We start from the raw sequence: 15,291 nt of genomic DNA on the forward strand, positions 1-15,291 counted from the left end.
AGAGAATAAAAAGTTATGATATATTATTTTTATTTATATTTTATTTTGAGTTCATTCACTAGGGTAGAGCTAGCAATAAATTATGTTGTTGTAGTGTTCTGTTTTAGATGGTTGCATAATTTAGACAAATTTCACTAAAATACTTTTCTTAATTACTCCATAACTAGTATGCTGACTTGTAGTATCCTGTCCTACAGTTAATTCAGTGAGATACTGCACACAGTAATTCAGTGAGGCACTGCATACAGTAATGCAGTAAGGTACTGCACATCGTAATTCAGTGAGGTGCTACACACAGTAATGCAGTGAGACAATGAGGCACTACACACAGTAATACAGTGAGGTACTGCAAACAGTAATGCAGTGAGATACTGCATACAGTAATATAATGAGGCACTGCACACAGTAATGTAGTGAGCTACTGCACACAGAAATACAGTGAGGCACTGCACACAGAAATACAGTGAGGCACTGCACACAGTAATGCAGTAAAATAATGCAGTGAAATACTGAACACAGTAATTCATTGAGGTGCTGCATACAGTAAGGCAGTTAGATATACACAGTAATTTAGTATTGTTCCCTATGTGAGGTAGTTATTATATGTTTTTCTTACCCTGGGGTCCACAGGAGACAAGAGAAGCTGCTGACTGCAGTTTAAGGGCACGAGTCTTCAAAAATACAACTTTATTGACATTCTTTTCTGCAGCTGTGGGAAGAAAATATACAAATTTTACTGTCATTAATACAGATTTTTGTGAGTTATGCAGATATCACAATTGGGATACATGTTTCTCATTTAAAAGAACATGATCAGGCTATGTAAACTGCTTCTTCACATCACAAATACTTCACTTAGGCTTTACACACATGTACGTGTATGTGTGTAACTCAGTGAATATAAACAAAGACACACAAACATATTTATAATGTGTATATATATATATATATATATATATATATATATATATATATATATATGATTATGTCAGGAAATCAACTGCAAGTTAAAATGATCACAAAATGAATGAAAAAAAAATGAGCAATTACAACTTAGAGTGACTGCATATAAGAGCAAGCCACAAAGTATACAACTATGGGCTTCCTAAATAAAATAAAAAAGACAACAAACCATCCATCAATGTTTTTGCAGTAGTGCAATCTCCCCTCCACCCTCTTGAGCTTATAACAACAGTAGCCACACAAATAAAAAAACAAAACAAAAAGAAACACCTCATAAGTGGAATCACTATATTAAGTGAAAAGCTGCACTGGTAGTAATTAAATTTACAATACAGACACTAGCCCGAATCTTGCAACTCACATCTACAGCATCTAACACTACCTAACCCACACATATGACTCACGTCTCCTACACAAACATGTAGACTCACTCACTGCACAAAATGTTCAGCCATGATCCATTCACCCTATTCTGCAGTCGAACTTAGCAAAATTCAGTCTATTACTCCACAAGACACTGGTTGCTCAAATGAGGAGTTGAATAAATGCAATGCACAGAGCTGCCCCTCTGTACCACCTTAATAATAGGTGCTAACCCTAACCCTATATCCAGAAGCATAGCTGGTTCAATAAGCACCCTGTGCCAATGCTATGAACCAGCACCCCACCCTTCTCAGCTCAGTTCCTCAAGTGAAGAGCCAAAAAAAAAAAGAAAATGCATTTCACTGTAATAAGCCATAACTGGCTTACTACAGTTAGATCTACACACTAAAAATGGACATTCCTTTTACTGGCACACCAACCATGGGGCCTGATGCATGACATGCCCCTCCCAGCCATCCATACCCTGTTGCTGTGCCCTGTCCCCAACATTCCTTTAACATATTTTATTTAAAAAAAAAAAAGCATTTCTTGTTTTAAACTGTAGCAAACAGCTGCTAAGGTTTATACCTACCTGCACACAGCTCATCACTACTCATGTTTTAGTTAAAAAAAAATATTTTTAAACTGTAGCATAAAAATGTTGCAAAGAGATGCTACAGTTTATAACCTGCCTGCACAGAGCTCTACAGTGTTTTAGTTTAAAAAATATATTTTTTTCTACTTTTAAACTTTAGCTACAATGTAGCAAGCAGTTGCTAAAGTTTAGATCACACCCAGAGAGCTACAGAGCTCAGGTTTGACTGCAACTACAATACAGGCTTTTAAAAGCCACTGTTACATTAAAGAGTGGTCAGGATCGCCTGATTGTGCTCCCAACACTTTCTGCACTGGGTGGTACTCCTCTCGACCCACCCTAACTATACTACTGCCTACACCTTACCTTAAAAAAATTTCCATAACACTGCCACTACATAAGATGCACTGAGACACTAAAACATGTAAAAACACACACTAAAAACACTACTTCTCTCCCCTTACCTAATCCTGACTCTACCTCTAAAATACAAACACTACCACACAAACATATAACACCTATTCTGACCGTAACTATAACTCTCAAGCACACAAACACTCTCATCCCCTCCAAACCACACTCACCTGTCTCAATGAAACACACTCATGACATTTTGACCATTCAGCTATCCATACGTTCGATTAAAGCACCATCCCTAGCACTCGTTGACCAAAAGGACCTTCAATGAAATGCAGGGAAACTCATATACATATACACACACATACACACACACACACACACACACACACACACACACACACACACACACACACACTGTGTGTGCATGCGTGTATGAATGATGTTTTACACATGCACGTCTATCTCTTTGTCTATCTATAGGATTACTACACAAGGTCGATACACAGGTTGACAGAATAGGATTACTACACAAGGTTGATACACAGGTTGACAGAATAGGATTACTACACAAGATCGATACACAGGTTGACAGAATAGGATTACTACACAAGGTCGATACACAGGTTGACAGAATAGGATTACTACACAAGATTGATACAAAGGTTGACAGAAAAGAGCACAATAAAATGTTGGGACCAATATATCAAACATATTGCAGTTTCATAACACAAATAAACTAACATAAAATCCCAGTTCTCATTGTACCAATTCATACAACAGCTAAAAACAACATCAAAATTAATTCCAGAGTCTAACCTTATATCATTTAAAATCTCAAAAAACTGAACACCATTCACACATGGAAAAATATGACAAATCAGTATAAAATGTTGACCTTTTTTCACTAAGCATCACAAACATGAGACTTAAATAATTAGGATACTGTACAGTAAATACAGCAAAGTTTTTTGTTTTAATTTGAAGATCTTCTTCTTCTTCTTTTGGCTTTTCCCGGTTAGGGGTTGCCACAGCGGAGCACCTGTCTGCTCATGATTGGCAGTGGAGTTTTATGGTGTTGAGTTGCCAGCCCGGCACCCAACCTTCCAAAGAAGGCACACACATGCACACACTCACACATAGGGCCAATTTAGAGTGTTCAATCCACCTACAGCATGTCTTTAGGATGTGGGAGGAAACCGGAGCACCCGGAGGAAACCCACACAACCACAGGGAGGACATGCAGACTCCACACAGAAGGCACCCCAACCGAGAATCAAACTGGGGAACCTCTTGCTGTGAGGCGGCAACGCTAATCACTGCACCACCATGGCCGCCCATGTCTTAATTTGAAGATAGTCTTTCAAAAACTGGCTTATCTGTTAAAGTAAAATAAAACAGTAACATACATGAGTAAGTCCACTCAGACTGTCAAAACAATGTAATTTGAAACAAAGTGACATGCTCCAAGGCCTCAGCTCACAGCCCTTTAGTTGCCATAGTAACAGATGAAGTAAGCCCAGTGTGCCTGTTCCTTAACGCCATCGTCTCTTACACTGTCAAGTCACAAGATCATTAATTGAAACACATTTAAACAACTAGTCAATAATACTGAAACTACACAATTGAAAATAGGGTATGAAAGAAAAGGACAGTAAAATACTTGCTTAGAGAGACAAATACATATAAGTAGGAGATATAAGACACCAAGATAATTGATAAGGTAAAGACAATGAGCATATGTGGTACAAACAAGCACATATAGTGGATATAAAAATTTACACACCCCTGTTAAAATGCCAGGTTTTTGTGATATAAAAAATGAGACCACAATAAATCATTTCAAAACTTTTTCCACCTTTAATGTGACCTATGACTTGTACAATTCAATTGAAAAACAAACAAATCTGTTAGGGAAAAAATATAAAAAATAAAAAACATACAACAAGCTGGATGCATAAGTGTGCACACCCTTAAACTAATACTTTGTTGTGTGTGCACACCCTTACACTAAGACTTTGTTGAAGCACCTTTTGATTTAATTACAACATTCAGTCTTCTTGGGTAGGAGTCTATCAGCATGGCACATCTTGACTTGGCAATATTTGCCCACTCTTCCTTGCAAAAGCGCTCTAAATCTGTCAGATTGCGAGGGCATTTCTTGTGCACAACCCTCTTCAGGTCGCCCCATAGATTTTCTATTGGATTTAGGTCAGAGCTCTGGCTTTTCTGTTCCAAAACTTTAATTTCCTTCTAGTGAAGCCATTCTTTTGTTGATTTAGATGTATGCTTGGGGTCATTGTTGAAAGGTGACATTCCTCTTCATCTTCAGCCTTCTAGAAGATGCCTGGAGGTTTTTGGCCAAAACTGACTGGTATTTGGAACTGTTCATAATTCCCTCCACCTTGACTAAAGCCCCAGTTCCAGCTGAAGAAAAGCAACCCCAAAGCATGATACTGCCACCACCATGCTTCACTGTGGGGATGGTGTTCTTTTGGTGATGCAAAGTGTTGTTTTCGCGCCAAAGGTACCTTTTGGAATTGTGGTCAAAAAGCTCAACCTTGGTCTCATCAGACTATAACACATTGTCCCACATGCTTTTGGGATACTTGATTTATTGTTTTGCAAATTTTAGCTGGGCCTGGTTGTTTTCCTGTGTAAGAAAAGGCTTCCGTCTTATATCCCTACACCATAGTCCAGACATATGGAGAATATGGGAGGTTGTTGTCACATGTAGTACACAACCAGTACTTGCCAGAAATTCCTGCAGCTCCTTCAGTGTTGCTGTAGGTCTCTTGGCAGCCTCCCTGACCAGTTTTTGTCTTGTGTTTTCATCAATTTTGGAGGGACGTCCAGTTCTTTGCAACATCACTGTTGTCCCATATTTTCTCCACTTTTTGATCAGTGTCTTCACTGTGTTCCATGGTATATCCAATGCTGTTGAAATTTTTTGTACTCTTCTCCTGACTGATACTTTTCAACAATGAGATCCCTCTGATGCGTTGTAAGCTCTCTGCGAACCATGGCTTTTGCTGTAGCAGGCAATTGAGTAAATGTCAGGAAAATCCTACTAAGACAGCTGAACTTTATTTGGGGTTAATCAGAGTCTCTTTAATTGATGGCAGGTGTGTACCCAAGAAGACTGAATGCTGTAATTAAATCAAAAGGTACTTCAGCAAAGTATTAGTTTAAAGGTGTGCACACACAACAAAGTATTAGTTTAAGGGTGTGCACACTTATGCAACCAGTGTATTTTAAGTTTTTTTATTTTTTTATATTTTTTCCCTAACGGATTAGCTTGTTTTTCAATTGAATTGTACAGGTTATAGGTCACATTATAGGTGGGAAAAGTTTTGAAATTATTTTTTTGTGGTTTCATTTTTTTTATATCACAAAAACTTGGCATTTTTACAGGTATGTGTAAACTTTTTATAGCCACTGTATATTAAAACTGTTTCATTTTACTCACACTTCACAAATAAATACATCTGTGGTGGTTGGTGACTTCAAGGGAACTGCAAGAGACAACTAAATTGGAAGGGCTAAATAGAATCAGGCAAAGCTATATTACAACAGGTCATTGACCGTTACCTGTGGTCAATCACTTTCAGGTAGACTATCTTACTACTCCCACTCATTCTAGCAATTTTATTGACTGTATACAAACATCAAACTGCAATCAGCATGGCAGTCTTAGGTGAAATGGAGGTGTAGAGAAAAGACATCATGAGGTCTTCTTGTGGCAAACTGGTCTCCCTTACACTCCCTAGTACCTCTCCCATCTTTTCCACCCATCATACCTCCCAACCACTTAGGGTAAGAAATCTGAATATATTCTAAAATAATGAGGAGACAAAGGCCCAAAAATGGGGTTCAGATTTTAAATATAGCTGTTATATATGTAGAAAGGTGCTAGTTGTTGTTGTGTATTTCGGCTTTTCCCGGTTAGGGGTCGCCACAGCGGACCTCCGGTCCGCTAATGATTGACAGTAGATTTTTACATGCCGAGTTGCCAGCCCTGATGCACAACCTTCAACAAAGGTACACCCATTCACGCATGTCTCCACACAGAAGACACTCTAGCTGAGAATCGAACAGGACAACGTCTTACTGTGAGGCGACAGGATTTAATAGCATGCATTTTCTGATGGATGTGAAGTTTGAATCTCAATTGTATGTCATTATTTAGTGACTTAATTCCTCATTATATGACAGAAACCACACATTTTATGAGAACCAGACCAAAAATATGAGAAAAAAATCTGAAGATTCAGCGAAAATCTGGACAGTTGAGAAGTATGCCCCCATCCAGATCCCACACCACCCAGATAGATTACTTCCTTCTTATTTTTTACACTTTTTTCTTCACCTTTGAGTTTTCCTTCATCCTTTTAATGCACTCTAACTTGCATTGTGAAAACCTGGGAAGAAATAAGCTCCCAGAAGTCATATGGTTCTCGATTCACTAAAGTGCACCTTAGAGCATTTTTCAAATCTTTTGATCCAATGAAATTCTGAACAAAAATAACGAGTAAACAAAGAAATTCAGTCTTATCTTTTTCTTTCAAAACAAATATGTCATCTCCAAAGCTGACAAAATAGTATTTCCCAACCGAATGAGAGGACAGTTGCTTGCAAGGGTATATAAATCCTAACTGGGAGTAGTGTTTGCCTCCTTACCCCACTAACAATGACAGTCACATTTTGTGTAACCCTCTGGTGCTAGACTGTGATGAATGTTAAAGAAGAAATGGTCACAGGCAGACATTATACCGGTGAGAGTCTGGGGAAGCAAACCAGAGCACCTGGATAAAACCTACATAGAAACAATTGTTTGTGCAGACACCGAACAGAAGGAATCAGAAGCAAAAACTCATCTAGAAGACAGCATACTGAAAGATGACAATGCCACTCACTGCACTACTGTGACAATGAGCAGCTGCTATCACACACATCCTACCCACACTGCTGCAGACAGCGTATTGAAAGATGACAATGCACTACTGTGAAAATGACTAACTGATATCATACACATCCTGCCCACACTGTCGCAGACAGCATACTGAAAGATAACAATGCCACACACTGCACTACTGTGACAATGACCAACTGCTGTCACACACATCCTGCCCACACTGCCACTGACAGTGTACTGAAAGATGACAATGCCACTCACTGCACTGCTGTGACAATGACCGATTGCTGCACACACATTCTGCTCACACTGCTGCAGACAGCGTACTGAAAGATGACAATGCCACTCACTGCTCTACTGTGACAATGACCAACTGTTGTCACACACACCCTGCTCACACTGCTGTAGATAGCCACTTATTGTGTACAATGCTGATGCAGAGGCAGGCAGACACTGAAGCTTGCCGAGGTCCTAACATAAAGCATATATCTCTCAATAACCTAATCCACCCCCCCCCCGACACCAACAAAAAGTCTCACTACCTTGGAATTTGGTTAGATCAACCTCTTAACTTCCAGCAACATGCATAAATAAGCAAATCAAAAATTATTCTCAAAGGATAAAACTTTTGCTATGCTTCCTACTCTTCAGACTTAACTTCCAGTCTGTGCCTTTCTTTGCCAACTGTTTATTTCCACATACCTCAGACTGCAACCTTATATCCCTCCAACATAACCTCCTACCAAATATCAAAATTACAGCTGCACCGCTCAGACCACAGCTTCTGCAACCTCGTACCACAAGTCTGGGAATCCCTTCCATCCTCTCTTAAATAAAACTCTTCCTTTAAAGTATTAAAAAAATGCACTGAAATACTTCTGAGCTCCAGACATGCTGATACAAAATAGTTTAACTATTATTAAAAAATAATAATAATAAAACATAACTAAAATATATTCAAATGGTGCTGCAGCCCTGCAGCCAGTATCTTGAGCTACCCTTGAAATAAAGACATAAATAAATGAATAAATGGCCTTATAATAACAGATATGTGCAACAAATGAGGACTAAAAAATAAATAAAAATATGGAGTATAAATGTTCCCAATCTGGTTAACAATGATAAGTGCTGACAATGTTACATTAAACAATTCATGAAAAGATTGATACTTGCCCCTTTGTAGAAAAGTTTCCCATTTTAACGTGTACCAGTACTTTTTATATTTGAGTATAATGTTTCAAATAGCTTTGAACATCACAAAATATTTCAGTTCCTCAATATTCATCTCATGTACCTCTTTAAAAATTTTAGTCATTGGGCTAGTGTCTGCATTTTGTTTTATACCATACAGCTGTTTCACAATTTACAACCCTATTTTCCTCTTGTTTTTTTCCAACTTAGATACTGCAGTTGGAACATTTAAAGGAATATATCTCCTGCCTGTCTGAAACTCATATTTATTGTCTCCTAATGTGCACCTATTGTCATTAATAATTTTTACTATGGTGGAGTCCAGATACATGCAAACCAAACACTTGTACAAGCCAGGTCAACAGACGCACTGATTTTAAATTCCTGTGTTACGTTCTTAGAATGAAAGAAACCTGAAGAGACTAATCTCACAGACTTGACACTGTATCAGAAAAGGAGAATATTTGGTAAAATAAATCATCTGTGGTCTGACACACTTAGATAGTTATAAATTGATGTATTTAACAATTTGCTCCTTCTTCAACCAGAGGCTCAATAAAAGTTACTTGGAGTAGCATGAACTGGTTCTAGTATCTAAGCCCAATTCTCTAAAAGCTGATGTTCAACAATAACTAATGCCCACACCAAAAATGGGTGAAAATTAAACTGTAAATATTTTTTGCAGTGGACTGAGTCCCCCTGTGCCCCCGATGTGGGGGGGCAAGCCACTACATCACTGAAATGACATATACCAACTGCAGAGCTCTGTAAACAAGAAGAAGAAAGAAATCTCTTAAAGCAAAGGGGACACTGTTGGTACACACACAAAACAGCACCGACAGTGAGCTCCTACTGAAAACAGTCATAAGTATTCTGTTCCCTGAGCTCTTGTGCCTTGGACACCTGATGCACAGGCAGCAGTAACTTAGTGATGTGTACAGAAGTCCCTACTCCTGACAATTATATCCTCTATTCATACCTCTCAACCTCTAGGCGAAAGAAATCTGGACAAAGCCATATAAAACGAGGGAGGGAGCAAGGGCCCAAAAATAGGGACAATGTTTAAATATCGCTCTTACAAACTTAGAAAGTTGATAGAATAACACATATTGCATCAGCATGAATTTTCTGAAAATTATGAAGTCTGAAACTCAAATGTCTGTTACTTTCTGACTTCAGTCTTTGGTGATTTGCCACAAAACCAACATTTTGTGGGGAACAGACCAAAAAAAAAAAAAAAAAAGAGGCAAAAATCTGGACAGGTGAGAGGTATGCCTCTATTTAAGTCAGGAGAGTGTGGCACTAGATACTTTCTCAAAATCTATCTTCTTGAATAAACCATCTAAATGAAGAAATGAAATTCAAGAAATAACATTTTTAAACATAAATCCTATCCTTCCAGACACTACAGTTATGTCTTCAGGCTATGTATATATAAAATGAAAACAAATAAAAAAAAAAAAAACTCACAAGCCATCAGAAGTAAGCAAATGTCCTAACATAATAAATATGATGCAGGAAATCAAAATAGGGGAAGTTACCTCCACAAAGTGACCAGTCACCAGTGGAGTATCCCAGTTTTCTGTATTTGGACCTCCCCTGTATGGCATCTACTTTTCTGAAGTAAAAGCCAATACCAAAGGGCTCTGGATGACTACGTTTGCAGATGACTGCAAGCTAGGAACATTCACTGAATCCCCAAATGACTTAGCCATCCTGCAGGAACATAGGCACTGGAACCATAGATTGAGGGGGAGGGACCGCCCCCACCCCACTTTTACAGCTGCAAGACCTGCTTTTCTTTAAGGAGGACCCAACGGAGGACTCATGCGTGAGTTGCACGCTAACGTAAATTTTAAACACAAAAGTGCGTGGAAAATAAAATATTCCCAATCATATCATTGCTGTAGTCTGCTGCCATGGTAAGGAGAAGTGCTCCGTTTGTTTATATATGCTTTAGGAAGGGTCAGTTTGTTTATATATGCTTTAGGAAGGGTCCATTTGTTCATATATGCTGGTCCGTTTGTTTATATATGCTTTAGGAAGAGTCCATTTGTTTATATATGCTGGTCCATTTGTTTATATATGCTTTAGGAAGGGTCCGTTTGTTTATATATGCTCTAGGAAGGATCTGTTTGTTTATATATTCTTTAGTGTGTGTGTGTCTGTGCGTGTGTGCTTGCTTGTATATATATTTGTGAATGTGTCTATGCCTGTATATGATTATGTGAACGCAGGTATGAAACAGACAGAAAGATAATGCATTTGCACTCAAGCTTAAACACAGAAACGGGATATCATCTGCAGTAATTATCTACACCATTTGGTATGCAGAATATACTGCTCATACCAGGTAGTTAACAACATTCATTCATGTTCCAGTTATTCCAAAGACACTTCTAAGTTCTCAGAATATGTCCACATATTTCAAATCACCATCTGACTTGACAAAATTGCTAACCAGTCACGTGATCTATGCCATTACGAAAATAGATTATAATGGACTCAAATCATTTGACAAATGGTTCCTATTATTTGAAAAAAAAGGATTTAGCAGACACTATACAGTGTTTGCATCCAGTGGTCCCTGGATATTAACTATCTAGCTGTAATTGCAGCATGCACCTTAAATACCTTCTATAGGACATTAATAAGATTCCAGTACATTACTGAGTTGAACCTGAAGAAGAAGGCCATTGGTGATAACCTGAACTTGTCACCATTGTAATCTGATGTCTAATTGTTGCTAAAATAAATTGCATTTGCTTTAGCAGTGACTACTAAAGAGTAGTCTGTATATAAAAAATAAATTAGTTTTACTTGCCGAGTGCCGACTGAACTGGTTCTTTAATTTTGTATAAATGTATGAGAAAATTATCTGTGTTAAATACAAACTGCATATGTTTGTCATGTTCACACACTTTTTTATAAAAGGTAAAAATTACTGAAGAATCATACAGACTCTTTATTTTAAACACATGAATGTAGTCAATATAGTGGTGTAGTTCTATATTTTGTATACAATTAGAAGATTTAAATCTCTAGATGTCATGACAATCCATAAAAATAAAACAAAGCTCATTTTTCCATATTCAAATGTAACTCGGATCTAAGGATGGGTAAAGATTACCCCTCATGCCACTAATGGATAGAGGCAGTTCCTAAATGCTGCATCCCTTACATGGGTCCCTTCAAATTATCTATGGTATGATCAGAGTTATTCTCACTAGGGCTAATATACAATTATCAGCCATGAGATAGGTAAGACCAATCAGAAAATGTTAATTCAAGCACCAAAAGGGAATTGGCTAAGCTTAAAATGTCCTCCAAGTCAACCTATATTGTGGTAGTAAATAGTTATAAAAAATTGCCCTTTTTAGATCACTAAGCATCCCTCTCACCCTCTGCCCCCCCACCCCAGTCTTCAACAGCTTCCAGCACCTATGTGTAGGAAGGTTTGTTCTGAATAAATAACTGGTGCCAAAATCATAGCCTGAAACCAAATGGCAGAAAAATGCATTACTGTATCATTTGGGAAGTCCTCTACCTCACAGAACTACCACATTCACAATATGCCCCTAAACATTGATCCAGTTGTTAGGGATTTGGGAACTTATGTGGACAGTGGCCTAAATTTTAACCAACACGTATCCATTGTTGTAAGAAGGTTCTTCTATATTGCACATCTTATAAACAAGTGACCAGCTGGCACAATAAGGTATTCACCTCTCATGCACAAGGTACAAGGTTTGAGCCTGGCCTCTGGTTAATACCTGTATGGAGTTTGAATGCTCTCACTGTGTCTCTGTGGGGTTCCTCTCAAAGCCATGCAAAATGTTTTCATCTTAAGCTCACCCAAGAATGGAGTTCTGGGCAGCAGTAAAGACTCCAGATAGTGCCCTATTACGGGAAGAGTTGTACAGACCAACCTCTTTGGCATCTACTATGGAACATAGTATCAGGAGAATATATATCACAGACTTTGCACAGTGGCAGGGCTGGCCATATAATGGTGTAAAAATATGGCTCTAGATGATTTGCTGTGGCTTAGTGGTACATCATGTTTCGTTTGTATTGACTAATGTCACCAAATGGACAAGGACTAAGGAATTGTGGTAAGGGAGAGTCTTCAGAAGACAGTGAGGGATGTCATCAAAATTAGTGAAATTAGTGATAGACACATGGCAATCAGACATCAGTGTAAGGACAGGGCCCTGTTCATCTCAGCCTATGTCCCACAGCAGGGCTGGGATAGTGAGGAAAAGTGCATTCAGACAGTATTTACAGGATCTAATAGATAAAGCAGAATTGGTGTTGACAGTGGGTGACCAGAATACAGTAGGAACAGGATATGATGACTGCCTAGGTCCACATGGGTGAGGCAACGGGAATAAAGAAGGAGAGGCCATTCTAGAATTCTATCTGTCAAATAGCTTGATGGTGGCCAACACAAGGTTCTGCAAGAGAGACAGTCACAAGATCACATACAAGAGTGGCAAAAAGAGATGAGGCTGAAGACCTGGAAGTTGAATGGAGAGAAAGCACAATAGTTCAAGGCATTACTCAGAGATCTAGCAACTTAAGAAGAAGAGGAACTAGGTGGAGTTGAAGAAAAATGGCAGTGGCTCAAAACATCATATATGAGGACTACAGAACAGATATGTGGACAAGCCAGGTATGGAATCAAGGTACATAAGGAAAGCTGGTGATGGAATGTAGAAGTCCAGGAAGTTATCAAAAGAAAGAAAGTGGACAGGAAAAAGTGGCAGATAGAAAAGATGGACTAGGCTATGAAGGAATACTGGTGTATTAACAAAGAAGCTAAGACAGGAGTTGCAATAGTAAAGAGAAGGCATCAGAGGCACTCTACCAACTTCCAGAAAGTGACCCAGGTTACAACACAAAAACAAAGATAAAGAAGATAGTCAGACACCCTTCATAAGGGATGACAGCAACAACCTGCTCACCAGTACATAGGACATCAAAAACAGATGGAAGGACTACTTCCAGAAGCTTCTGAATAAAGAACACCCCACAAAAAGTATACCTGCCCCAGACACAGCCTACAATGAAAGAAGAGTAGGAGCCCACTCTAAAAGAAGTAAGAATAGCACCAAGGGAAAGCAGCAGGCTCAAACGAGGTTACAGCAGATATAATAAAGATGCTGGGTGAGATGAGTAGAAATGGCTCCTAAGGGTACTCATAGCAGTATGGAGGAAAAAGGTATATCCCAGGTGGCTGGATAATAAGCATACTAGAGCCTGTGCTCAGGAATAAAGAATACATTCACAACTGTGGTCAGTAGAGAGGTATCAAACTCCTATTACACTGTATGAAATTTCTTGATAAGGTGATTGACAATCAAATATACAGAGTAGTAGAAAGTAAGATGGAGATATTTAGTTCAGATTCAGATCACAACTGACCCAATGTCTGCAGTGAAATAGATAGTTGAAAAGAAGCTAGCGATGAGGAAAGAGCATTCCTAGACTTGGACAAAACATATGACAAGCTCCCAAGAAAGCTGATATGCACAGTCCTGCGGTGGTTCGAAGTCCCATTAATGCTGGTAGAATTAGTGCAGGCTATATACAAGGACCCAATGACTTGAATGTGAACAATGTTTGGTCTCACAAAGGGGCTCCCAGAAGGAGTTGGTGTTCATCCAGTTTTGAGCTCACTGTTGTTTCTTGCATGTGATGATGGACTACATTATCAAACAGGTTGGTGGGGACAGATCAAGAAAGCTGCTATATGCAGACAACATGGAGTTACAGGTAGACTCTAAACAAGAACTTTAGCAATGCATAGGGGAATGGAATGCAAAACTGAAGGCACATGGAATGGAACTTAGTACAGATAAGACAGTTGTAATGACAGCAAATGGGGAGAATCAAAAGAAGCTGAGAACTGATATAGAAGGGCAGATAGTGGAACAGGTTAACAACTTCAAGTATCTAGGAGGGATGGTTGCGGAGAAGTGAAGTCTAAGTTCCCATCTACTCGTCACTCATTAGACCCATTATAGAGTACAACACCCCTTTTGGAGTGTACCTCACAAGACATCTGCAGCAGCTGGAAAGGCCACAGAAGTACCTCACAAAGAGGATTACTGGCCTCAAACAAATGCCCTACACTGACTGTCTCAAAAACCCCAGCTTTACTCCATAGCATATCGTCTACTCCGAGGTGATCTCTGCCTAACATATAAAGCTATGTCAAATCCAGAGCTGTTGGACATGCTACACCTAAAGAAATCCCAGTCCCTCCAAGCTACATGCTCCAGGGACCTAAACCTTGTCACTACAATAAACAGGACATGCTGGAGGGATAGATTCCTGTCCCAGAGACTTCCTATACTCTGGAACAAGCTACCCATCTATGTCAAGCAAAGTTCTTTATTAGCACACTTCAAGAAAAGTCTTGATGAGTGGATGGGAAATAGGAAATACACCCGGGGGATCACTTCTGTCTCTCTGCTGGACAGTGGCACAGGAAAATAACTTTCTTGGGTGGCGTAAACTATGGAACCTTGCTGGCTAGGCTTATGTAGGCCCTTGGGCCGATAGCCTAGTACCTACCTATGCACCTATAAATAAGGATGTCAAGGCTAGAATCTGAGGGGCTGCAGGTAAATGGCACAGAGTGCCAGGGGTAGTGTATGGCAGAAGAATGCTAAAGAAGCTGAGAAGTAAGGTGTATAAAACCATAGTGTGACCCATACTATTGTATGGTACAGAAACTTAGGTAGTAAAGGCAGAGCAGTTGAGAAAGATAGAGATGATGGAGATGAAGTGCCTAAGATGGGTGGTAGGATGCACACTATAGGACAGATGAAGAAATGAGGACATTAGAGCAGAAGCCAAAGTAACCCCAATTGAAGAAAAGGTCAAAGAGAACAGATAA

General features: G+C 39.1%; 1 protein-coding gene across 1 annotated transcript in view; it reads right to left on the minus strand.

The window, feature by feature from the left end:
* Window positions 1-15,291, minus strand: part of LOC122803568 (WD repeat-containing protein 49-like) — a 1,120,011-nt gene that overhangs the window by 261,520 nt on the left and 843,200 nt on the right. Inside the window, exon 23 of the mRNA XM_044073240.1 lies at window positions 617-709. Coding sequence (XP_043929175.1) covers window positions 617-709 — 93 coding nt within the window. The remainder of the gene's footprint in view (window positions 1-616; window positions 710-15,291) is intronic.

The sequence above is a fragment of the Protopterus annectens genome, chromosome 5.part1 (genome assembly GCF_019279795.1).
Source record: "Protopterus annectens isolate FY-2018-M chromosome 5.part1, PAN1.0, whole genome shotgun sequence".
Lineage (NCBI taxonomy): Eukaryota > Metazoa > Chordata > Ceratodontiformes > Protopteridae > Protopterus > Protopterus annectens.